At 55.5% G+C, this 24,178-nt stretch overlaps 1 protein-coding gene and 1 long non-coding RNA gene across 7 annotated transcripts; one reads left to right on the top strand and one right to left on the bottom strand.

Annotated features, from left to right (window-relative positions):
• Positions 1 to 845: 845 nt before the first annotated feature.
• UCKL1 (uridine-cytidine kinase 1 like 1) lies at positions 846 to 24,131 on the bottom strand. Of its 6 annotated transcripts, none has more exons than XM_041396220.1 (15): positions 23,112 to 24,131; positions 15,247 to 15,440; positions 14,619 to 14,725; positions 14,056 to 14,226; positions 13,742 to 13,813; positions 12,074 to 12,263; positions 11,216 to 11,277; positions 9,929 to 9,945; positions 3,733 to 3,831; positions 3,300 to 3,393; positions 2,954 to 3,016; positions 2,516 to 2,638; positions 2,091 to 2,198; positions 1,767 to 1,923; positions 846 to 1,217 (listed from the first exon to the last, which is right to left on the bottom strand). In XM_041396220.1, the coding sequence occupies exons 1-15, from the start codon at positions 23,321 to 23,323 to the stop codon at positions 1,141 to 1,143; spliced, it is 1,746 nt and encodes a 581-aa protein (XP_041252154.1). In that variant the 5' UTR covers positions 23,324 to 24,131; the 3' UTR covers positions 846 to 1,140. The 6 variants fall into 6 exon arrangements, with proteins under 6 accessions (XP_041252154.1, XP_041252153.1, XP_041252158.1 ...); XM_041396219.1 differs by lacking the exon at positions 9,929 to 9,945 and adding an exon at positions 6,165 to 6,184; XM_041396224.1 differs by lacking the exon at positions 23,112 to 24,131 and adding an exon at positions 19,350 to 19,688 and having other exon boundaries at positions 15,247 to 15,437.
• Positions 19,843 to 21,113, top strand: LOC121331624. The gene is made up of 2 exons (XR_005952042.1): positions 19,843 to 19,971; positions 20,775 to 21,113. It is a non-coding gene; the product is annotated as an uncharacterized LOC121331624 (long non-coding RNA).
• Positions 24,132 to 24,178: the final 47 nt, after the last annotated feature.

The raw sequence follows: 24,178 nt of genomic DNA, 5'->3' as shown, positions 1-24,178 counted from the left end.
CTGAGGTGACCCAACTGTGTGACAGGTCACATCCTGCTCGCTGTGCCTGGGTCAGGTACGGGACCTGCTGCTCTCCATGTCTCGAGCAGCTCTGATTCAGTAAGAGCTGCGGTTGGGGCGAGCTCTGTTTCACTTTGGCTGCTGAACTCACAACAGGCACTTGGTGCTTCTTCATGATCCCAGCTGAACCTCACAGAATCGCCTGAGTTAGAAGAGACCCACAAGGATCATTGAGTCCTGGATCTCCTGATCTCCTGGATCTCCTGGCCCTGCACAGGACACCCCAATAATCCCATCATGTGCCTGAGACTGCTGTCCAAATGCTCCATGAGCTCTGTCAGCCCTGGGACTATGATCACTGCCCTAGGGAGCTTGTTTTAGTGCCTAACCACCCTCTGGGGAGGAAGAACCTTTTCCTAATATCCAACCTAAAACATCCCATGACACAGCTCCAGATGTTCCCTCAGGTCCTGTCCCTGGTCATACACAGAGATCAGTGACTGCCCTCCACCTCCCTCAGGAGGAAACTGCAGACCCTGACAGTTTCTCCCCTCAGTCTCCTCCAGGCTGAACAAACCAAGTGACCTCAGCTGCTCCTCATATGGCTTTCCCTCCAGAACCTTCTTCATCCTTGTGTAGCTCCTTTGGACAGACTATAATAGCTTTGGTTTCCCTTCAGGCAGGAGGAACCGCCTTTACTCTGGCACCATGTCTTCATCTGGATTGAAGGTGTGGCATTCTTTATCTCCCACCACTGCCCACGGCATCTCCCATCCCAGGACTGTAGTCTTGAAGGGTCACAAATCCTTCTAGGCACCCATGGGAAGTGACAAAGAATGGCTCAGTTCAAGAAAACCAGAGAAAAAATTTATTATTGTTCTTTATAAAATATCTCCAATAAGTTATATAGGCAAATATTTAAATTAAAATAAATTAACTCCACTCTATGCTGGGACACGTGACTGCCCAAAAAGTCAAACTAGGATTTACGTTTCTCTGAAAAAATATGCCCTAGATCTCCGATGTAATATTTGAAAAAAATATCTATGCTTGGTGAGAGCAAGGAGAAATCTGCACTGGACAGAGGGGTTAAGGTGCGGTGCTGAAGCTGCCTGGTGCCAGTGGCACCTCCACATCCAGCTAAGTGCTAAGAGCATCCTCATCATCGCTCCAGTCAGGAGGAGCATCCGTCCCGAAGTACCGATCACCAAAATTCCCTGTGGGGAGACAGAGAGTCAGAGTGCAGCACTGTGGGAGCCTAGAGACCCATCCTACTGCCTGTCCTCATCAGAGCAGGCAAGGGGACCAGAGCAGGTTTATCTGACAGCTTGAACAGCAGGAAAACTTGAGTGGCAGCAAAACTGGAGCAGCCTGTAGGCTGGTTTACCACCCGGTGGAAGGTGTTTCCTGGCACAGTAGAGGTGAGGACAGAACACTGCGAGCTTATTTTGGGTGAACTTGTAGAAGGTGGAGAGAAGGAGGTGGGCACAAGGTTGCTCTAGTTGTCCCAGCCTGACTTCTCTGCCTGGGGCTGGAGGAGGCTCATGGCAGAGAATAGCTCCTGCTGCTGACAAGGCGATGGCTGCCCCGCAGCCCCCAGAACCAGCACGGTGATCCTGACACCCGGGGAAGCAGGACCCACGAGGGGCAGTGGGGCTCTGGGTAACGTAAGGCCAGACCTAAAGTGCTGCTGACAACCATGTCCTCTCCCCACCAGAAGCACTAAAAATCCCCTCGCCACAAGTCCTTCCTAGCAGGACACTCACCGATGCCGGGGATTATCCGAAAGAGGTCATTCACCTTCTTGTCCACAGCCGTGGTGATGATCTTCACCCGGGGGAACGCATAGGCCACCGAGTGGACACCCATCTCTGCCATGAGCAGGGAGAGCAGGAAGATCTTATCCTCTGGGACATCATGATCCTACAGGAAATGCACAGGGATAGCTCAGGGTGAGTTACCCTGTGCTGTGCATCCTGACACCCTCCTTCCCGCAGAGGAGCCAGTTCCAGGCACATCCCCTCAGCACGGCTGTGGCTGGTGCTTTGCAGGTTGCTCCAGAGCAATCCCCCTGCCTGACCCGTCCGTACCAGCAGCACCCTCACTGCCATCATGGCCGCAGCGCCCGTGGAGACCGTGCAGTCCATCAGGATGACGTGGTCCTCGCTGATGTCCTTCGGCAGCCGCAGGTAGTGGAGCTGGGTGGAGGAAACAGAAAGCAGCTTAGAGGCTGCAGGAAAATGGAGCGACCTGAGCCCTTCTCTTTGAGGAGTGAAGGATCCCTCCTGCCCCTCTGTCCCTGGACCCTGGCTGTCAGCTCAGAGGAGCCAGCACAAACCAGCCCCTGTGGGCACAAGCCTGCTGGCAAAACCCACTTGAGCAGCTTTCAAAGCACTCAACCCCTGCCAAGACAAACTGCTGGGTCGCTGAAGGGCTGTCAGGAAACACCCGAGCCACGGCCCCACCCTGCACACGGGTTAACACCAGGAGATGCCCTCAGCAGCCCAGGCTTTACCTCTGGCTCGCCCGTGTTGCAGTTGGTCTGGATGAGGATGGTGCCGATGCGGACGTCCTTGCACACCGCGCGCAGCGCCGGCTCCATGGTCTCTCCCGCTCGCAGGATGGACACCCCGGTGATCTGCAGCACATGGCCAGGGTGGGTGCACGGGGTAGGAGCTGCCACCAGCCCACACTGGGTCTCAGCAGCGGGGGACTCTAGTGGGCAACCTAAAAGCACATCCCTTCCAAGAGGGCTGCGCCCCTCCCAGTCCACCCTCAGTGAGAGGGCATGAGTGGCACAGTGACACAGCTGATGGCACCCTTGGTCACCAACCTGCCTTTCCTGGTGGTACAGAGTGTCAATACTCATGATAGCAGGCACCGAACCCAGCCTGATGGCAGCCAGGGCTTCCAGTGCACCCCCACGAGGCAGGTCTCAATGGCTTCCACTTACTTGCTTCCCGCTGTATGTCCTCCCTTCGTAGTCATGTCCCTGAGGGGTCTGGACTGTGCAACTCTACAAAAAACATGTGAGAAGAGTTACCAGGGGCTCTGATGTGGCTCTCATGGGAGCCCTGGAGTCAGCAAGCAAGGGGCTGGACCCTTGGACACCAAGACTCGACAAAGAATTGTCACCCAGGGCCACAGCACTGCTCCATGGCCTTGGGGAGTCCTGGCACTTTTTAATTCAATGGTCCATGGGGAAAGTTGGAGGAGCAGCACCAGGACAGTCCTGGCTCCCCAGCAGTTGAGGGTTAGGAATCAGAGAGGAAATCCAGCACCTACAGCCTTGAACCCACCTGGAATGGGAGCAGGGAGAGCGCGTGCTCAATCAGCAACCGCATCAACCTCTTGGAGTAGAAAATGAACTCGTCTCTGCTGGTCTCCTTGTTTCTAGAGGGGAGGGAAAGGCAACGTCAGCTCTGGATCAAAATGTGTGCCAGGAGATGCTGCCAGAGGTCTGGCAGTCCCTGCCCCTTCCTAGTTCTTGTTTGCACCATCTGAGCCTGAAACTGTGCTGTTTCAAGGTAAAAAGCAGAAAAACTGTTGGCAAGACCACTGAGCAGTAACTGCACAGCTCCTCTATGCAGGGGCCACCACCATCTGCCCCACCTTGTGTCTCCAAGCCATACTGACAGGCAAAAGTGAGATTGGGAAGCCCAAAGACAGGCCAGCCCATCCCATCAGCAGCTGAGCCCCATCCCACCCCAGGAGCCACAGCAGAGGCTTTACCTGATGATGGTGTGCATGCCCCTCACCTGAGGGGTGCTCTTCAGCACACTGAGGGTCTGAGGAAGGGGGTGGCACTGGTGGGCAGAGGCCAGGGCAGCCCTGAAAACCAAACACATGGTCAGAAGGTCTGGGGAAGGCTGCCTGAAGGCTGGAGCACAGCACACGGCCTGAGCCATCCTCCCAGATGCCATCTCACACTGCAAACACACACAGAGGCCATCCAGCTGAGCTGAGTGAGCAGCCAGCCCTGCCTGGTCCCTGCCATGGCAAAGGGACCTGCACCCACAAACCAGGGCCACTGGAGTTAGGGTGACCTTGCAGCCCAAGGACCTGCCCTTCCTGCTGGACAGCTCACTCAGTATCACAGAATGGTTTGGGTTGGAAAGGGCTTTAAAGACCATCTTGTTCCAGCCCTGGGCCATGGGCAGGGACACCTTCCACTAGACCAGGTTAATCCAAGCCTCATCCAACCTGGCCTTAAACACTTCCAGGAATGGGGCAGTCACAGCTTCTCTGCAGGTGGCTGGCCCATTTTGGTTTCCACTGCTTGGGAAGAAAGTAGTAAATAAAATCAAAACCTTCTCTTATTCCAGAATCTTATCTATTGATGGATCTTGGACTCACGGGGTGAGGAGGGGCTGCTGTGGCTGTCTCTGACCTACAAGTGCCAGATGTCACGAGGAATTGGACAGGCAGCCAGGCTGGCACATATCTGGAATGTGACTACTTCAGAGACCACTTGGCCCATTCCAAATTGGGAACAGCTTCAAGACTTTATGGTTGGACAGGACTGGCTCTGTGTGACTCATTCCACATAACGAATAGGGCTGGGAGCTATTCTGGGATCAAGGGAACACCATTCACGGGGAAGCACACAATGCAGCCCCATTAGTCACTTCTCCCTGGGAGAGTGGCAGTAATGAGAAGAAGGTCACATTTGGCTTCCACAAGGCTGGGCAGGATGGACAAGCAGCTCTGTCTGGGAGGAGGGCTGGGGTTGGAAAGCCACACGTCAGATCACACACGTGCCAGCGGCTGCATCCGGCAAAAAACACAGAGATGTCAGGGAGGCAGGGAAGAGAGCAAATGAAAGCACTGCACGATTAAGATTTCAAATCAAGCAGAAACCTGGATTAATGGCACACAGAGGCAGGCAAGCAGAGAGGAAGACAGAGAAGATGGATAGGCATGGAGGAGGGCAGAGCTTGAGGCCTCCATCCACACAGCCATCTCCTGGTCTTGGCCAACCAACACCAAATGAGACATTCCCAAGGCCTGTGGGTACTTAAGGGCTCCTTCTTGCTTTACCAGCTCCACTCCACTGTAGCAGCCAAGAGCCCCATGCAGGGAACACTCCAGGACAGCTAGCAGCCATGCAGAGAGCATGGATGGGTTGTGGTTCCCCTGTGGGCTTGCCTGCTGTGTGCAGACCCCATTGCTGGTTGGGACAAGCAGCCCTCAAGGCCCTGGCCCTGCTGTCAGTGAAGCGAGCTCACTCCGTTAGTTGCTGTCCCATGGGTTAGAAGTCCTTGGAGATGCTCCCTGCTGGCAGCACCCACAGCTCTGCCCCCACAGCCCTCCCTTCCCTGTCCTGCCAGAGCTGGCCTGGGGACAGATCCTGGGGGCACAGCCCTGCCTAAACCCCTCTCAGCCCCTGGGATGCCAATACATGTGGTGGCGAGGGCCTTGGCAGACGCTGGTGCTGGCATGGGGGCTGCCAGCTCATCTGCTTTATGGGGCAGAGACAGGCCCCCAACACAGAGCCACACACCCTCACATGGCCCTGGCTGAGTTTGCCCAGGTGACAAATTGCTGTTGCCTAAACCAGAGGAGCTGTTTGGGTCATCTCCCATCATCACAGCTCACCAAGGAGCACAGGACTGAGCTTGCCACTGGCACTTTTCCCCTCCATCACTGCCAGGTCCGTATCACAGCATCCCACCATGCCAGTGGAATGGGCAGCCATTCTCCAGTCACGGTGTCACCTGACTCCTGCTCCCTGCCACAGGTACCAAGGGTTTTCCAACCTCCACGGGCAGTGGGAACACCTCCCCAGCATCCCAAGCTGCCAAAAGACCCCCAAGAAATGCTGTCAGCATTCTGTCACCAAGTTTTCCACACCTTCCTTTGACACCCATGCAGTGTGGGGACAGGAGGTCTGGATACCACCCTGCTTGGAAGCCGCTCAGTGTTGTGAAGGTCTCCCCATGGTACTTTCTGGGGAAACAGGTCCCATTTTTGGGATAAAGCTTCTCTTTCAAGTGCCCCCACCTCTGTCTGGCCCACACAGCCCCAGCAAAGCAGGACCCCACGAGCTGTCTGCCCCAAGACCCCCTGCCCGGGTTAGTGAGGCAGCTCACCCTGCACAGCCCTCGCCCACTCCCCGCCGTTAGTCACAACCAAAACACTGCCATAAGCATTTGTCTCCTCACATATCCCAGCGCAGCTTCCTCTGGTCACCCGGTGGGAGGGATGTTCAGGGGAGACAAGACAGGAGACACGAGAGTTTAAGAGAAGAGGGACAAACGTGACATGAAACAGAGGAGAAAGCACTGTCGTTAGTCAGAGGGGGGAAAAAATCCCCTAATTGATCAACGGCTCTTGGACCTGCCTGGTGCCTGGGCCATCACCGTGCAGACACAACACTCCTCCCTTGGTGAGCAAGGCATGGCACCACTGCTCTCCACAGCACTGCCTCCACTCCTGGCTCCAAGAGGAGTCTCCTCTCACTGTCCTGGAGCCACAGCAGGGACACTGTCCCACCTGTGTCCCAGGTAGTTCCACACTGCAATGGTGGCTCTTGGAGTTTGGAGGGATGTAGAACCATAGAACACTAGAATGATTTGGAGGAGAAGGAACCTTAAAGATCAGCTCTTTCCACCTTCCCTACCACAGGCAGAGACACCTTCCACTAGACCAGGTTGCTCCAAGCCCCATCCAACCTGGTTCTCCACACTTCCAGGGCTCATGCCAAGTCTCACTGAGGGCTCCAATGCAAGCTCAGAGCAAGCACAGGCACTCAAGGCCAACAACCTTTGTCCAACGTAAAAGTCCTTCATCCAACCTGCCCTGCTCCCAGGCAAAATGGTTGTGGGCTGCCAGGGGTGTTCCCCTCCTGCATGATGATGATCTCCAAGCCTTGGAGAACACTGAAAGCCAAGACACTGGAAATGTGGAGAGAAACCTGGCTCTGAACCTACAGGGATGACTTTCCTTCCCCTGGGCTCACCATGACTGGAGAGAGCCTGCAGGCTGAGGGAAGAGCTCAGTCCTTCCAGCAGCCATCCACTGTGTCACCCCCTGCCCATCCTGGGAGGGAAGGAGGGACTGTGATGCCTCCTGTCCCCCCCTGCCAACACAGGACTGTGACAGAACATCCAGACGGGCAGCCATGAGCACGTCAAGAAAACGTCTTATTTTGGAAACTTATTTTTTCCCCCTGAGAACAAAGGCTTTAAAGGGAAAATAAAATGGAAAGAAGAAGAAAGAGAGAGAGAGAGAGAAAGGGGTGACCATCTCCCAGGAAGGCTTCAGGGAGCATCCTTGGCTCTTTGTGGAACATGCTATCGAGCAGGAAGCAGACAAGAGACATCCAGCTACAAAGGAGATGATGCAGTCAAGGCATTTCAAACACGTACACGGCTGCCTTTCAGGGCTGACATTTCAAACAAGGGCTGTTAAACTGCGCCACGGGTTGATATTTAAAGACACAATTGGCAAAGGGCACGCCAAGCTGATCGGGACCCTGGGGGTGGGGAATATTGATTGGTGAGGGGAATGGGCTGGAAAGAGCCGGCTCCAGGAGCGTGGCAGGAGGGAAGGAGAACAGGCTGGGCTGGGAGCAGTGTGCCTCAGCATGGGCTGGCTGCTCCAGCTCCTGCTGCCAGGTTCCAGGAGGAATACCCACCTGGGAGTGCTGTATGGAACCACATCTCCAGCATGAGCACAGTCAAACAGGGGGGAAGCTGGATAAGAAATGTCCTAAGAATGCTAAGGTCCAAGCTGTGCTCTGAGAGATTAACTGGGAAGGCAAGCATGCTCCTCAGGAGCCAGTGGTTTCAGAATGAAAACAAGCCTTGCATGTCCAAGGAAGGCACCACAGGCTTTAAACCCCCCAGAATTCACCCATGTAAGTGGGGAGAGGCACTCCCTGCCTGTCCCAGCCAGTCACTTGGCCAGGAGATGCAGCCCGGGGCACAAGGACCACAGACACACCTGGGACTGGGGCCAGATCGGAGCATTCAGGTTTTATCCTACCAGCACAAAGCCCACCCTGTGTCCCCAGCACTACCAAACAGCAGTGACTCCAGAACAACTGTGACATTTAGATGAAGCCATTCCAGACAAGAGGATGGGGAACTGTTTGTGAAGAAAAGCCTGTATCTGCCAGGCACATCTCACTCGGTGTGACTCCATCCACCCCACTCCCCTTGCAGAGAGACAGCGGGGCTGGGGGAGACCACAGCAGCAGTAAAGCACTGGGGCTCCAGCAGCAGCAACAGATTTGGGTTTTTGCAGGAATTTTTTTCCAGATTTTCTGTCAAAGGCATAAATGGAAGCTTTAAACAGAAGATAAAACCACCTGTGGGTGTGGTGATCATGGAGGTGTTTTCAGAGGTCACAGTTACCTTTCCGAACTTGCTATCATAAAACTTCTAACACTTTATGGATATATTAAAGACCCAATTTTTAACTACAGAAGATCACCTGTACTGAGCAACTCTTTAATTAAGGAGGAGAAAGATAGATAGATACTTATACACGCATAAAATTTCCTATCTCTATATACACATATATATTTGCACACGTATTAGCCTCCTCTCTAGTGTTATTCCTGCCATTATGAGAGCCACACATTTCTCTTCATACTAAAGAGCACTTTGCCACCTGGACCTCCAGACACAGAGGGAAGCTTACGTGTCTGTATGGAAATATCAGGCCCCAGGGTTTTAAACAAGCAAAGGGAAATAAAATAAAACATCCACTTGTCTAGTCTAGGGAGTGACTGACTGAGGCAGAGATAAGTAAAGCAGAGCCTTTTCCCTGCTCATCTCAGTTATTTTAAAAGCTCATTGTATGTCAAATGTAAATCTTAAGGTTACTTGAGTTGAGTGTCTCCAAGCAATGATGGAGATCTAAATGGAAACCCATCTTCAGTAATGCATTCCCTCTGCTCCCTGAAAGAATACCTGAAAGCCTAGGTGGCTTCTTAATGGAAGCAGAAGAGCTGAAATCCCATCTGGGGCCCCATGCTGAAGAGGTTAAGTAATTCAATATATATGTTATAGCATCCACCTGCAGATACTGAGAATTTAGAAATCCTGCTGGACTTAGGCAGCAGGATTTTCTTAGTCCTCCAGAAAAGGTTCTGCATCCTCCAGAAGCTGAGGGAAAGTTGGTACCTCTGGCCATGTGAAGGTGCTATGCTCCTGTGGGTGCCTCCAGGCAGATCCCTGCGTGCAGTGAGGGGCCCAGGGCTCCCACCACCCTCAAGATCAAATTGGTTTGGGCTGGGAGGGACCTCAAAGACCATCTTATTCCAACCCCTTGCCACAGGCAGGGACACCTTCTACTATGCCAGGCTGCTCCAAGCCCCATCCAACCTGGCCTTGGACACTTCCAGGGATGGGATAGCCACAGCACCACTGGGCAACCTGTGCCAGGGCCTCACCACCCTCACAGGGAAGAATTTATTCCTATTACCCAATCTAAATTTCTCCTCCTTTAGTTTAAAACTGTTCCCCCTCATCCTATCACTATCTACCCATTTAAAAAGTCACTCTCCACCCTTTTTGCAAGATGCTTTGACTAATCTAATAATTGATGTTTAACAATCTTTAATCATCAGGGATGGAGAGCAGCTCTGAAAATCGTTCATTTTAGAGGACGAAGAGAAATAAAAGAGAACCTCAGGATGCAAAGCCTCCCCTCCTGCAGAGACCGGGGATCCCCAGGCACAAACCTGGCCCTGTCCCAGCCTCAGGGGTCTGCACTCAGGCTGGCAGGACCTCCCTGGGGAGCAGCCCTGTCCCTGCCATCCCAAAGCCAAGGCAAGGTGGCCTTTTGCCGCCGTGCAGGTGACAGGGCCGCGCTCCAGGCGAGCTGCCGGTGCCGCCGTGGGTCGGGGTGAGGCCAAGCAGTGCCTGGCATTGGAAATGCCTCGGCTGCACAGACAGGACAGAGTGAGGGCTCTTACCTGACACTGAGTTCACGCTGCGGCAGCAACACAAAGACACAACGCAACCGGTATTAAGCATTGTCAACACCAGGGTCGTTTCAAGACAGAAAAAAAGGAAAAATAGGAGTATTTTCCTGAATTCACATGCAGCCTTTTGCCCTTCTTCCCCTCCCCAGGTCAGGAAAGCCCTCCCCAAGCCAACCCCTTGCCTGGCTCACAGTGGCACCCTGGGGGTGCTGGGTTTGCTGTGGTATTCCCTGGCTGGATCCCAGGAGCTGAGGGAAACAGCCATTCCCCTTTCCTGGGCTCTGCCTCAGCCTGGCACTAGCAGAGATGCTGGATCCTTCCTCCTGTGACCGAGGGTTTAGAAACCACCTTCCCAACCAGAGTTTAGTGCTGGGAATTCAGGCAGCCAGGTACTCCAGGAGGAAGAAACTGCCAAGACACCTTTGAAGAGCAATCCCTCCTGAGCATTCCATCCTGAGCGGGATGCCAAGGCGTGCCAGCTCCCATCCCAGGGCTGAGCAGCTCCTGCCACCTGGGAGCTCCAAAAAAAGACTTGAAAGAATCAAGCCCTTTGTTTTCCAGTGCATCTATATCCAGGTCACACTCCCTGCACTTCCCAGGACATCACTCTGAGCATTTCCACGACTGAAACATCACCAAAGCTACAACCGTGGGGTTGGAGGACACTGTGCTGCTCAGGGACAGCAACACAAAATGCCATCAGTTCATTGTAGGGTCCCAAACCATTGGTCAGAACTGGCCCAGGACCAACAGGAGAAGACTTAAAGCCAGCAGTGGGGAAGTGATGGAGCATGGGCCTGGATTTGGGCTCAAACGTGACAAGACTTTGAGTTTTCAAACCCAGGAGCTGCACGCAGCACAGAAGAGAAGTGGGCTCCTGACTGGAAAGACTGCAGCAGTGTCTGCATGGGAGGGAAGAGGAAAAGACCAGGAGCAGTGGAGAGTTTTGGACAATGCTGGCCCTGGGAGGGCTGCAGACAGGGGGACACATCCCTCAGGTCATGGGAGGGTGGCTGGTTTGTCCCCTCATGACTTGCTGTCCCAGGGAGGGAAGGAAGCTGCAGCTGGACCACAGCTGGCAGAGGAGCCAGGACCCAGCAGGGAGAAGGCAGTTTCCTTCACTGGACTGAGGGAGAGGGCTGGGAGGAGTTCACAGGAACTCCCACACCTGGAGCACAGGAGAAGCCAGGCCATTCCCACCTGGGCACCCAGAGCACAGCTCCCTGCCAAGCAAGGCTGTGAATCCCCCTCAGCACCCACGGACCGGGCAGCTCTCACCTCTTCCAGCTGGCTGTGGACGTGCTGAACAATCAGGTCAATGGCCACAGTGTTTCCACTCCCTGGAGAGACCAAAAGCAAAAGAATCACAGAATCAGGATTGTAAAGGTTGGAAAAGCCCTCTAAGATCATTGAGTCCAACCATTAAATCAGCACTGCCAAGCTCACCACTAAACCACATCCGTTAGCGTTACACCTGGGGTTAGGGCTCAGAAAACCACAAAGCCCAAAGTTCCAGGGACTCTGCAGCTACAAAAGGCATGCCAAGGGGAACACAGGACTGTTACATTTATATTTTCTTAAAAATCCCTTTCCCCAGGATTTTTCTCCTGAGAAGCTGAGAAGCCTCAGAAAAAAAGGAAAACCATTTTATTTCATTTGCCTCTCCTGTGTTTTGCTGCTTTGGAATGTGTTTGGAGATTGTTTATCCAACAGGTTGCTGTAAATTGTTTTAACTTATTGGCCAACCAATGCCAAAGTGTATCAGGACTCTGGAAAGTATTATGAAATAAAACATTATTATCTTTTTAGCCTTCTGTAAGTATCCTTTCTGTATTCTTTAGTATAGTATAGTTTAGCATTCTATAATATAATATCATATCATAATAAATTAACTTTCTGAGAACATGAAATCAGATTCATCATTCCTTCCTGCCAAGAGGGCACCCCGCAAATACAATACAGGACTGCCACACCACGGCTCCCCCCATCCATCTGCTTGGCACCAGCCTTACCCCCACGAGGGTTCCACTGCTCTGCCTAGGGTTATTCCTAGGGTTAAGGTTCAGAACCACAGAGCCCAGAGCTGAGGGCAGAGGGGAGGGTCTCTGAGCGGTGTGGACTGCCCTGGGCAGGTACCTCGGGGCACCACGATGTCTGCCAGCCTCATGGTGGGCTGGATGTACTGGTCGAAGGCGGGCTTGACAAACTTGTTGTACTGCTTGATGACCCCCTCGATGTCCCGGCCTCGCTCGCTGATGTCCCTGCGCAGGCGGCGCACCAAGCGGATGTCCGAGTCCGTGTCCACGAATATCTTCAGATCCAAGAGCTGAAAGGAGAGGGGAGGGGACAAATCCCACCTGGTCAGGTGTGGGACTCAACCCACCTTCCCCTGCTGCCCCAAGCGGGGCTGAGCCCAGCCCAGCACCCGTTTAACAGGCCTGGCTCTGCTCTGCTCCAGCCTCAGCAGAGCTTTTCCCTGGAACCTGCCTGGTGCTGCTGTCAGCCCCCTGCTGCCACCTTATTCCCACATCCCCTGAGACCTGTCCTGCTCCAAACTCTGCCCCTACTGCTAACCAGCTCCAACATTTTGTCTGGATGTCATTTAAGAGCGAGGAGGAGATGAGGAGTTACTGTCCGTGACACACACCAAGCACTGGCTTCCTAATCAAAGAATCCTTGGACAGTTTGAACTGGAAGGGACTTTAAAGATCATCTCATTCCAAGCCTCTCCCACCGGCAGGGAATTAATGCTGGAAAGGAGCCCAGCACAGCAGGGCAGCTCATGACTGTCCTTAACTGCAAGAGGCAGGAGTGGGGACGCTGAGTGGAGTCTCCTGGGGGATTCACCCAGCTGCCCACTGGAGGTCATCCTTGCTCCAGGAAAGTGCAACCCAAGCTCTCACTTGGCAGGGGAGGAAACTTTTCAGACAGAGCTTGGCTAAGTCTGTGTATGGCTCACTGCCTGCTGCAGCATTTGTCAGGGCTGCAAAGATGCTCTGAGGGATGGAGACAGGCTGAGAGAGCTGTACAGCCTGGAGAAGAGAAGGCTCTGGAGAGACCCTAGAGCCCTTCCTGTGTCCAAAGAAGCTCCAAGAGAACTGGAGAGGGACTTTGGACAAGGGCTGGGCGTGACAGAACAAGGGGAAGTGGCTTCACAATGCCAGAGGGAAGGGTTAGATGGGATATTGAGAGGAATTTTGTCCCTGTGAAGGTGCTGAGGCCCTGGCACAGGGTGCTCAGAGAAGCTGTGGCTACCCCATCCCTGGAAGTGTCCAAGGCCAGGTTGGATGGGGCTTGGAGTGGAAAGTGGCTCTGCCCATGGCAGGGGGTGGAACAAGATGAGCTTTAAAGTCCCTTCTAATCCAAAGCATTCTGTGATCCTATGATATATCCAAATAATCCCCAAGAGAGTCTGAAGTGCTGGATGACTCCAGCTAGGAACACCAGACTTTGTGCAGCAGAAGTTCAGCAGACTTTGCCTCTGGCTGTGCAAACTGCAGCATGCAGTGTGGAGGTGGGCTATTTCTAGTTGTGTTTATGCACCAGCACTGCCAGGAACCAGGTTACTGCTCAGCTCCTGTTTCCTGGGCACGAATGGCTGAGATTGAGGTATTTGTTGAAATACTTGACCTTTGCCAGGGGCTTTTCCCTGGCTGCTGAGTCAAAGCCTATTTCTCCTACTCGGGGAAGTGCTGCAGCATCTGGTGTAACCTGGAAGAAAAAGTAACCTCCCTGCTGCAGGACCTCAGGAGAGAACATCCTCCCACCATCTCTCCCTGGAACTGCTTCAAAACCTTTCCTCACCTTCAGGAGCTCCTTGTCTGCAAATGCCATGATGCCTTCAAAGATAATCACATTGGCGCCATACAGGGTTTTCTGTGGAGTCAAAATGGATGTGGTTAGGCACAGAACATCTGTTCAGAGGTGCCCTGTCCCAGGGAATCTCTCTGGGCTGTGACTGTGACAGCTCACCCAAAAAACACACCCTGAGCCAGGCACAGAGCAGAGGGTGACAGCACCAATCTGCAAGGGCCAGGGGCTGGAGGGGTGCAGTTGGCTCCCCCTCTGTCCTGCCCTGGCCATCCCCCAGCTTGTCCCACACCCTCAGGGTGCCATACCCATTCCTTCTTCCGGCTGTGGGTGGTGAAGTCGTAGATGGGGATCTTGACACTCTTGCCTTGCTTCAGCTTCTTCAGCGTGGCGATGATGAGGTCGAAGTCAAAGGCGTCGGGGTGGTCAAAGTTGAAGTCATTGCTGGCTGCCTGCTCCTGCTGCTGCTTGGTCAGCACCTGCCACAGAGCAGAGCTTAGGGCACGTGGCTGGGCAGTTCCCTCCCCACTGCTGAGCCCAGTCACTCTTCCCTGCCCCACAAGAGCCACTGGAAGGGAAAACCACATGGCTGTCCCTAAATCTATAACGTTTCCTTACCAGGAGTTACCACATAATCCCAGATTGGTATGGGTTGGAAGGGACCTTAAAACTCATCTCATTCCAACGCCCTGCCATAGGCAGGGACACCTTCCACTAGACCAGGTTGCTTGAGGCCCTGTCCAACCTGGCCTTGAATGTTTCCAGGGATGGGGAAACCACAGCTTCTCTGGGCAACAGCAAATTGAGGAGCCTGGCCAGGCCAACAGGGTATTTGTTGAAACACTTGTTGAAACACAGCTACAAGCCTCACCTTGTAGAAGGAGTCCATGGACAGCAGAACCACCCACGGAACATCAAGAGCTTCAATGATCATGGTGGCCACCGTGGTCTTCCCAGAGGCACTGCCTCCTCCCAGGCCTGCCAGGGAAAAGGTGATGAAGCCACCAAGCCCAGGCACAGCCCTTCCCACCACAGGCTGGAGCCCAGGTCCTGCGCTGTTGCACTAAGCTGGAGTGGCCTCCAAAGAGGGAAGTCACAGGCACTCCAAGAGATTATCCTGGAAAATGTCAAATGGCATGTACTGGAACTGCCAGCAACATGCCCAGCAAAAGCTGGGAAACCCATTGTTAGATGGTTATGTAACATGGGAAGTGCTGGCACAGGAACCAGTCCAGACTGAATCCCTAGGAACCTGTGACAGCCCAGGCAACAGGAGCTGAGGGAACAAGAAGCAGAGTGTGTCTCCTACAACCCATCACCCCCTGCACACTCTCAGGTTCAGCCCACCCAGCCAATGCAGAGCTAACCACAGGGACTCCCCCTGCTCCTGTCCAGGCTGGAGCCAACCTCAAACTTCCAAGGAGGCGGTGGGGCAGAACTCCCACCAAGATCTCCGGGAGAGCCACGGGGCAGGTGGCCGGGACGCAGAGGTGACCCACCTATGACAAAGGCCTCCTTGGACTGTGTCCCGTGCTCGTTGTACCAGGGGGGCCGGCCTGCTGTGTAGATGGTCCTTTTGCTGGTCCGCAGCAGCGGGGGCTCAGACTTGCACTGGCTGGTGGTCCGCTTGCGGGGGGGCTTGCTGGAGCCCACGGCGGGATACAGCCGGTCCAGGGACTCAGCACTGCTGCTGCTGCAGAGAGGAAGGGCACAGTGACCCCGGGGGGAAGGACACACGTGCCTGTGTGGGAGAGGAGTCTTTGGGGGTCCCGTGTTGTACAGGTGAAGGGTGGGACAGCCAAGCACAGCCCCGCTGCAGCACTACCAGCAGCCACATCTCCGTGACCCACAGCCACAGACAGCAGCGAGGAATTCACACACAGAAGCAACGTGAACCTTGAAGAGGTGCTGTGCAAACATCCATCCCTAAAGTCCTGCTGTCTGAGGAATGTCTGTGTGAAATAAATCCCCCAGTGAGCTCTCAGAGCACTGAGGAGTATTCCAGGGGCAACAGCCCACCCTGGCGTGCCAAGGGACCCTTCTTGGGGATAGCAGTCAAACACATGGGTTACAGCACAACCATCCTTGTCCCCCCCATCCCCAGTCCCTTCCCTCTCCCCACTTTGAGTGCTCCACTCACACCCAAGACCTGTTCTCCCAACCTTCTGTCCTGAAGCCCCCTGGGACAAGCCTGCAAGCTGGGCAGAGCCATCAGCTTTGCCTTGGGAACTGAGTGCTCTGAGCTCACCCAAAGCCCTGGAGCTGCTGAACACGCTCCCTTATCTTCCCTGCTGGAGAGGGAGAGGAACAAGGCACCCTCCAGAGCCCTTTCCAGCTTGGCAGGAGGAGAGCTGTGGCTGGGAGGTGATAAGTGGCTTCTGGCCAGGAGATAAGCTGCAGCACTGCCTGGCCAGCTAAGGGACAGGGAGGATTATTTATACCAGTGCCTGCTCCTCCCTGCTCCTGTTCTGCTGCCCCAGAGGGATGTCTGGGAGAAAGTGCAAAGGGCTTTCCTGGCTCATGCTGTGCCTCACCCCAGCCATGACCGGGCTGGAAGGGAAATCAAGAGATCTGGGCACCACTGGCTCCAAGCTGTCACTGTTTGGTACAGCCCAGCTGAGCCAGCAGGGCTTTGCTGCTGCTCTGTTATGGCTTGCTCTTGAGAGGGCTTAAACTGCGGGGCTTTACAGATTTTGGGTTGATTTTAAGCTGTTTCAGTATGAAGATTAATTCCCTTCCCTCCCCCAGCCCTTTTTAGAACAATTTTAGATAAAGATCAAAATTTCAGAAGGGCCATATGTGTGTGAAATGACAAGGCAACCCCCACCCCTGCATGGCAAACAAACCCCCTGGGCATGGTGGGATCCCCCTGGCAAAGGATGCCCACAGCACACCATCCCTACCTCCAGCACATCCCTGTGGAGCAGGCAAGGAGACAGGGATTGGCCTGGCTTTGCTGAACTCCTGCTAACAAAAGCCAGGCTGCAGCTCCTGCCCCTGTGACAGGACCTGTCCCACCCACGTCCACCCTAAGCTGTGCACTCATGGAACTCTCCCCAAGAGCTCAGGACACCAACACCTCATCCCATCAGCACACAGAGCCAGTTCCAAGCACTGCCAGGCTCAGGCTCAGCCAGGAGCCCAAAACACACCAACTACAACTTTTTAAAAGCAACCTCAGGAGATGACACCCATCAGGAAACCTTCTGGGGTGTATTCCTGTGAAAAAATGGCTCCTTGCACGAGGAGAAGCAAACCCAGGCGGGATGTTTGGGTCTCCTCTGCCACGGGTGATGCTGCAGCAGCCGCTACCCAGCGGTGCTGCTCCCAGAGCGGGGCTGACAGCAGCCGCGGGTGCTGGGGCACAAACAACGTCACTTTCGGCTGGATTAAAGCAGAGGTGACACAAACACAGTTGTTTACCACAGGAGAAAGCGAGTCCTTTCATCCATATCCCAGCCCCTCTCCTGGGGCTCGCTCCAGAGCCGTGCTGCTCAGGCTGCTTCTCCCCTGGGATTGCACGTCAGTCTCCACAAGACAGGAGAGCCCGAGGGACTGCTCTGCTCCTTGGTGTCACACAGCAGCAAGCTCTGCTGTGCCAGCCTGCAGATCCTGACCCAGGCCACCATTCCCAAAGTGACTCCCAGTTGGATGAAGCTCTTTTTTTCGGAGCTGGAGCAAGGCTGAGCTCTGCTCCCACCAGCATCAACATCAGCCAGCTCCAGGGAGGAAGAGGCTTGGACTCCAAGAGCTCCACCAGTGCCCAGAATTACAGCCACAGCCCCACCTTGCTTTCCCATCATCTCTCCACTCCACTCTCCAGGGTGCCTGCAGCACACCCAGGGTGCTGGCACAGAGGGGACACTGCTGCAGGATGCAGGGACATGTCCCTGGGAGAGGAGTGGAGCCATCCTCCCCCTGCACACCCAGGGCTGCTCTGGGATGCAGCACTTGAATCCTATCCCAAGAGTTGGTGCTCTGCCTTATCTCATCCAAATAATACTGAACTTTCACCAAAATTCTACACATTTCTATCAGTATCATCTAAAGCTGTACTTCTATGCCTCGTCTATGTCTGTATCTTCTACAGGCAGATGATATTCTACACCTCTCAAATCCACAATTCCCATGATTTATTTGGGACAAGTATGGCTGTGGGACTGTAGGGCTATCCTGGAGTTCTCCAAAGGTCATGTCTTTTCTCCTAATGTTACACTGCAAGATTTGTAGCTGTTTTCCATGGCTGCCTTTGCCAGGAAGGGGCTCTTCTTGCTCCAAAGGGTTAGCTGATCTCAGCCATCTCCACTGGCCATTTCTCCCTACTCCTGTTCAGAAATTCCCTGCAGCAGTGCTGAAGCCCCTGCAATGCCCTGTACCACAGGGTGAAGCCCCCAGAGAATGGGACTCTGTTTAGAGCTGGAGCCAATGCCACTGCTCTGCCCAGACGAGGGTCCTTGTCCACGTGGACCCTCCCTAGCAGAGCAAACCCCTGGGGTGCCAAAACCATGCAAATAGGAAAGGAAACATCACCTGGGCTTGGCAACCCCTCTCCTGCCAAGCTTTCCTGGAGGGCTTGGCTGCCACCAGCTCTCTCCAGGCTGTCACCAGCTTTTGGGGATGCTTTTGCCTTCCCTATGGCTGCTGCATCCTTGCTGGAGTGTTGTAGGAGAATGAATTACAGGCAACCTTGCACCTGGATAAGCCACAGATGTGCTAATTACCAAAACCAGCCTTGGCCCTAATGGGTCCCAGCCATGACCAGTAAGGATGAGTGGTTAGGTGGCTGGGGGAGGTCTGACCAAACAGGAGAGAGAATTGCTGCTGTGAGGCTGTGAGGGGTCTGCTGTGAGCTCAGTCTGAGCCTGCAAGGGAAGCCCACAGTGGGAGCCTGCTGTAGTCAGAGTCTGTGAGTAGCTGAAGTCTGTTGGCTGAGCTGTGAGGAAGAATAAACCAGGACCTTGGCACATGCTGAAGAGCGTGTGTCTCGGCTCATTTCTATCTCTAATGTGAGGTCTGCTGTGACAGAGTGTCCCAGAGGAAGCCTGGGGGGGTCCTGCTCCTGGGAAGGGCTCTCCAGCCCTGCTGTTTTGCCAGCACAAATGAAGGAAGCATTTTGCTCCTGCTTAGTCCAAGCACAGATTTACTGAGGTGCAAGGTGCTCTCCTTCCCCACTGCGCTCCCATCGCCATCCCTGTGCCCTGTGCTCAGGCTCTCTGCATCCCACTGCCTTCAGAGACCCCTGACCACCCTGGATCCATGCTGGGCTGGCAGAGCAAAGGCAGCAGGTCCCAAAATCACCCACAGCAAAAAGGAAAGATGGCACAGCCCCAAACCTGAACTTGGCAGCAGACAGGAGAGCATGTCCTGGGCTCTGCGCCCCGTAAACAACCCACTGACTGAGCTCCCAGCCCTGTGGACCCCCCAGCAGCCCCCCACAGCCTGCTGAGGTGCCTGGCTGGCTGCAGCCACGTCCTGTGGGAAGCTGATATTTTCAGACAGGAATTGGGGCTGAGGGACTGGGACAGGAGCCACCAAGAGTTCACTCCAGCAAACAGACAGACAAAAAACGGCAAATTCCACCCAAAACCAAAGCAAGACTCACCCGCCATCTGGCCCAAGGGCCCAGCAGCCGGAGATGCGGACGCTGGAGAAGGCTGGGGGGCTGCTCATGTCCCCCTGCCGCCGGTCCAGGGGTGACCCTGGACTGAGGGTGTCACCCCCGTCCCTGTCCACACTTCTGCTCCTGTCCCACAACCTCTGGCACTACCAGGGTGAGGGAGGGGCCATGCCAGCGGGGCTCCCAGGGTGATTCCTGGGGCACAGAGCCATGTGGGGAGTGTCCCCCTGGAATGGGCACTGAAGGGTCCCAAGAGAACGGGGTGAGGCAGAGCCCCAGCAGAGCCGGGGGCTGGAAGATGGCAGCAGGAGAAGGGAGCAGAGCAGGGGGAGTGTCTGCGCCCGGGAGCTGCGAGGCGGTCAGCAGCATAAGAGGATAGCTTAACCTCCAGATTACGTTCATTACCTGATATTAATAGCACTGGCTTGATTAAAGAAAAAGAGGGGGGCTGGGGATGAGGTGACACCTCCCCTCACCGCCCCCAGCACAGGCAATAAACACCAGCCCCAGTGCCTCTGCTGCTGGGACTGGGGGTGTTCGGCTGTCCTGGACTGTGGGCTCAGCAGGGAGGGCACCTGGAGAGTGACACCCACATCCCCCGGCATTGGTGAGTTCCCAGGGACTTCTCCACACCACTGGGGAGGGGGCTGCAGTGGGCAGGAGGTGATGACCCCGGGCAGGGGGTACCCAGCCATCAGCCCTCATGCAGCTGGTGGAGCAGCTGGGGCTCGGGGCCAGGGGCTGCTCCCCTGTAGGGCTTTTTGGTCCAGGACTCCCACCCCTCTCCCTTGGCTACCATCAGTGGGTGGTCTGGCTGAGGGTCCCCCCTGGTCACTTAGCTTCCCCAAGAGCTGCCCCTCAGCCCTGGAGTAAACAAGTGGGTGAAACTCAACACCCCGGGGCTGCCGGTGGCTAAGAATAACATCCCGCTGGCCGTGCCCGGCCATCCGCTCCCTCAGCACCCCTGCCAGCTGCCCCTGCCCCCCCGGGCCAGCCAGCTCCAGGGAGGGCAGGGAGCCTGGGCAAACTGCAGGAAGCCCAGGGAGCCAGGCAGCTGCTGAAGGGCAGGACACGTGCCAAGGGTGGGAGATGCTGGGCATCATGGCAGGGGGGTCCAGGCCAGCCCTGGAGCAGAGACTGGGGCAGAGCAGCCCTCAGCCCACAGCCTCTGGCTGCCAAGGAAGGGAGGAGGTGGCACAGGAGGGCAGCCAGGCTCTGCCAGGGGCACCGAGCACCTGGACAAAGTCCCGTGGCCACCAAGTGAGACGCCAGCATGGTGAGACAGGAGCTTGGCCCCTGCACACCCACTGCTGAGGGGTTCTGGGGAGGGAGCTCCCTCCTGCTTAGAACTGACACCTGGAGATGGGGCCAGAAATGGAAAAAGACCCTTTCCTCCTCCTCCTCCTCGAGCCATCAAGGTTATTCCAGAGGCAGGTGAAACACACTGCCTCCCAGACTTGTCAGGAAACCCCTCCTGCTCCTGCTCCTGCTCACCAAGGGGACCTGCAGAGCATCATCTCAAAAGAAGGAAGCCTGATGGGAACCAGAAATGAGGGGCTGGTCCTGAGACAGGGGACAGGGACAGGAGGGTTTTGGGGTAACCTGTCCCCAACATGAGCTGCAGTTGCTGCCCCAACGTCAGGGAAGCAAGCAATGATCAAAGAACTTTTCCATCCCTGGTCTCTCCCTGGACTCCCCTCTCGCTGTAAAAGCTCTCTCAGAAGTTTAAAAATAAAATTCTCTTCCGGAGCCATTTCTGTTCCTTCTCATTAAAGAAGCAAAAAAGCAAAGGGATGCGGGACACGGGTGAGGAGCCCTGGCCCAGGGATATTGTTCCTTATCGCCTGCTCCTGCTGCCACTTTTCCTGCCTTTGTTAAACGTCCAGGCAACAGGAGCAACTCTCCCAGCATCCCACCCACCATTCCCACTGGGCTCCCAGGTGGGACACCCTGGCTCCAAAGGCCAGCTGTGACTGAGCCTTCCCGCTGGCACAAATCTCTGCCTCCCAAGCCCCTTCCCAGCTTCTGAGCTCCTGCACAAGTTAAAATTTCTGGGTTTTGGACTTTTTTCTTCCAGTGATTTTTAAGCAAATCCCTCCTCTAATGGCAGACTTAAACATAGCAAAAGAGGAAAGCAGGCACAAAGGCCTGGGGTTCCCTTTTCCTTCTGGTGCTGGCAGCTGCTGGGTGGGTTTCCCCTGGGATTTAAGGATGGAAGCTGGACTGCATGTGGATTTTCCTTGTTTGGTCACAAGTGGTGTCACTGGATTGGTGTAAGAGCTGCAGATACACCAAGCCCCCAATGGAAAATGCCTGTTCCCAGGAGAGGGTCCTGCTCCCAGATCCCATCCTGGGAGCAGCACCCACAGGAGCGTGGAGGTCAAATCTGTTTCCTCCATCGCTGAGCTGGGCTGGATCCGTGTGTGCCAGCTCTTGGCTGGGCCTTCCCTGTCAAAGAAACCACCCCAAGGGATGAAGGAACACAGCCAAGGAATGGAGGAACATGTCCAAGGGATCAAAGAAGCTGCCCATGGGATGGAGGAGCCCACACAAGGGATGGAGGCACCTGGCTGCCATCCCTCTGTCACATGCCATGCCCATACCCATCCTGAAACCCATGGAACGACGTTCCCAGTTTACCCAGCCTTGTACCAAGCTCTGTCCTGGCTGGAGCCACCTGGAGCTGATGGTTCATCTCAGCAGCTCCACGCTCAGAGCTTCCAGCTCTGTTATGGTCTCTGCTCCCTCACCACAAAAGGACAAACAATTCCCTCTGCAAACCCAATTATCTGCTGCTATTTATACCAAGTGGGAGCCACAGTGGAGGGGCTCTGTTACACAACCCGGTTACTCATCCCTCTCTCAACCAGCACAAATCAGGGAGACTCCTTCCTCCCATCCTCATCCTCACCCTCGTCCTCCCCACTATCCACCACTGACTCACAGGAAGGGTACAGCAATGGGCTTAGCTGCTGGAACATGGAGGATGGAACAGGAGGGACGGGAACAGGAAAGATGGGAACAGGAGGGATGGGAACAGGAAAGATGGGAACAGGAGGGATACTTTGGCACTGACTCCAGGGTTGGTGGGGCGGTGCTGTGGGGTGTTGGTACCCTACAAGCAGGGATACAGGGATGCTCCATCCCTGTAAGCTTTGCCACATCCCCAGAGCACCAGTGATGCTCCAAATGCAATTCCCAGATATTTGATGTTTGGGAGCAGTCAGTCCCCTCAGGTTTGTTCTGAAAAAGGGGGTTGAAAATAAAGGGGAAACACGAGTGAGTGTGTGTGTGGGGGCTGAGGGCAATCACCCTGTATGAGTATGGGGGTTTTGGGTGGAAAAGTTTAGGTTGTCCCACTCTTCATCTTGATGGAGAGGATGCATATGCGAGCAAGCTTGGAAAATGGGAGGCTGTGGCTTATCTGCTGGGAAATTAAGGGCAAAACCCATAAAATAAGGTAAACAAGGGAAAAGGTAACAACATGAAAGGGAGCGGGGAAAAAAGGATGAAAATAAACAAGGGATAAAGCAGGGGTGGGAAGAAATGGTTGGTGGGGAAAGCGAAGGGCTTTCATGGAGCGATGGGCTCGGGGAGGCCCCACTCGCGGAAGTGGCACCGTGGGGAACGGGAGCGGCACCGCCACCCCCGGAGCCGGCGGCAAACCGGGAACGGCGGCTCCGGGGCGCCGAGGTGCCGCTCCCGTCCCGGAGCGATTATCCCGGGGAAAAGCAAGCGGGGTCTTACCTGTCGTGCGGCTCTCCCGGAGCCCCCTCGGGCACCGGGGCCGCGGCCATGGTGCTGCGGGGAGAGGCGGGAGCGGCGGGGGCGGCGCTGCCGCGGGGATCCCCGGGACTTGTAGTGCGGGCCGGGAGGGAGCGGGAGCCGGAGCGCGGGGTTCGGGGGGATCTGGGCACCGATGGGTGCCCTGATGGGGCACGGAGGGGTGCTGTGGTCATGGGTAAGGGCTGTGCGGGGAGATGGGTCTATGTGGGCACGGCTGGGTGCTGTAGGGCACTGCGGTGGGTTGCGGGGTGCGGGTGGGTGTTCGGAGGTACAGGTGGGTGTTCTGGACATGGGTGGGTGCTGCGGGGCTCACAGTGATGCTGTGGGTACCTGTGGGTGGCTCCGCAGTAGCATCCCTGCCCAAGACGCTGAGGGATGCAGCGCACAGCATCCCCCATCATCCTGCAGCTGGGGGGAAGCGCGGTTTGTGTGACCCGGGCTCCGACAATGTCGCTGGGCACTGCGGAGAGCTGGGAGGACCCCGGCCCCGTGGGGGTCCCGGGGAGCTGGCTGGGATCTGGTTTTACTCGGCACCATCCCGGCCGGGCTGAGGTTCGTGGTAGCACATGTTCGGGGGCTGGGGGCCAGCACCGCCCCGGGGTCCGCAGCCGTCCTTGGGGGGCGAGAGCGCCCGTGGGGAAAGGCTGCGCTCTCAGCCAGCAGCGAGATCAGTCTAAATCCGTCCCTGCCTTGGGTTCGGTGCCAAAAAAGCCATTAGGGAGCAGAAGAAGATTTATTCCCACGCTGGGAGAGCCGGGGGGTGGCCGCGGCTCCCGCAGAGCTCCCCAGGGAGGAGAAGTCCTGGGCTGGATGTGGCCCCTGGGGCCAGGACACGCTGGATGCTGCTGATGGGATGGGTGGATGGGAAACAGCTTTAGGGGGATTTCTACCATGGGAGTGGGGCTGTGGGCATTGGGGATCCCCCTGGCACCAGAAGTGCTGGCTGTGCCCTCACCTTCCCCATCCCGGTTTTGGGGGCACCCCATGGCACCTCCATCCTCAGCAGCTGGGGGGATCCTCTCAGCCAC

The sequence above is a fragment of the Onychostruthus taczanowskii genome, unplaced genomic scaffold (genome assembly GCF_017590055.1).
Source record: "Onychostruthus taczanowskii isolate IOZ18803 unplaced genomic scaffold, ASM1759005v1 scaffold126, whole genome shotgun sequence".
Classification (NCBI taxonomy): domain Eukaryota; kingdom Metazoa; phylum Chordata; class Aves; order Passeriformes; family Passeridae; genus Onychostruthus; species Onychostruthus taczanowskii.
This window is presented reverse-complemented; position numbering and strand designations above follow the sequence as displayed.

What these genes read in the sequence shown, in the direction of transcription:
- UCKL1 (XM_041396219.1), bottom strand. Translation starts at nt 23,323, where the DNA reads ATGACCACAGCACCCCTCCGTGCCCCATCAGGGCACCCATCGGTGCCC. An exon ending in CCATGGACTCCTTCTACAAG is followed by an intron (nt 14,227 to 14,618) that starts GTGAGGCTTGTA and finishes GCTCTGTGGCAG; the next exon opens with GTGCTGACCAAGCAGCAGCA. An exon ending in TCGGATAATCCCCGGCATCG is followed by an intron (nt 1,218 to 1,766) that starts GTGAGTGTCCTG and finishes GTCTCCCCACAG; the next exon opens with GGAATTTTGGTGATCGGTAC.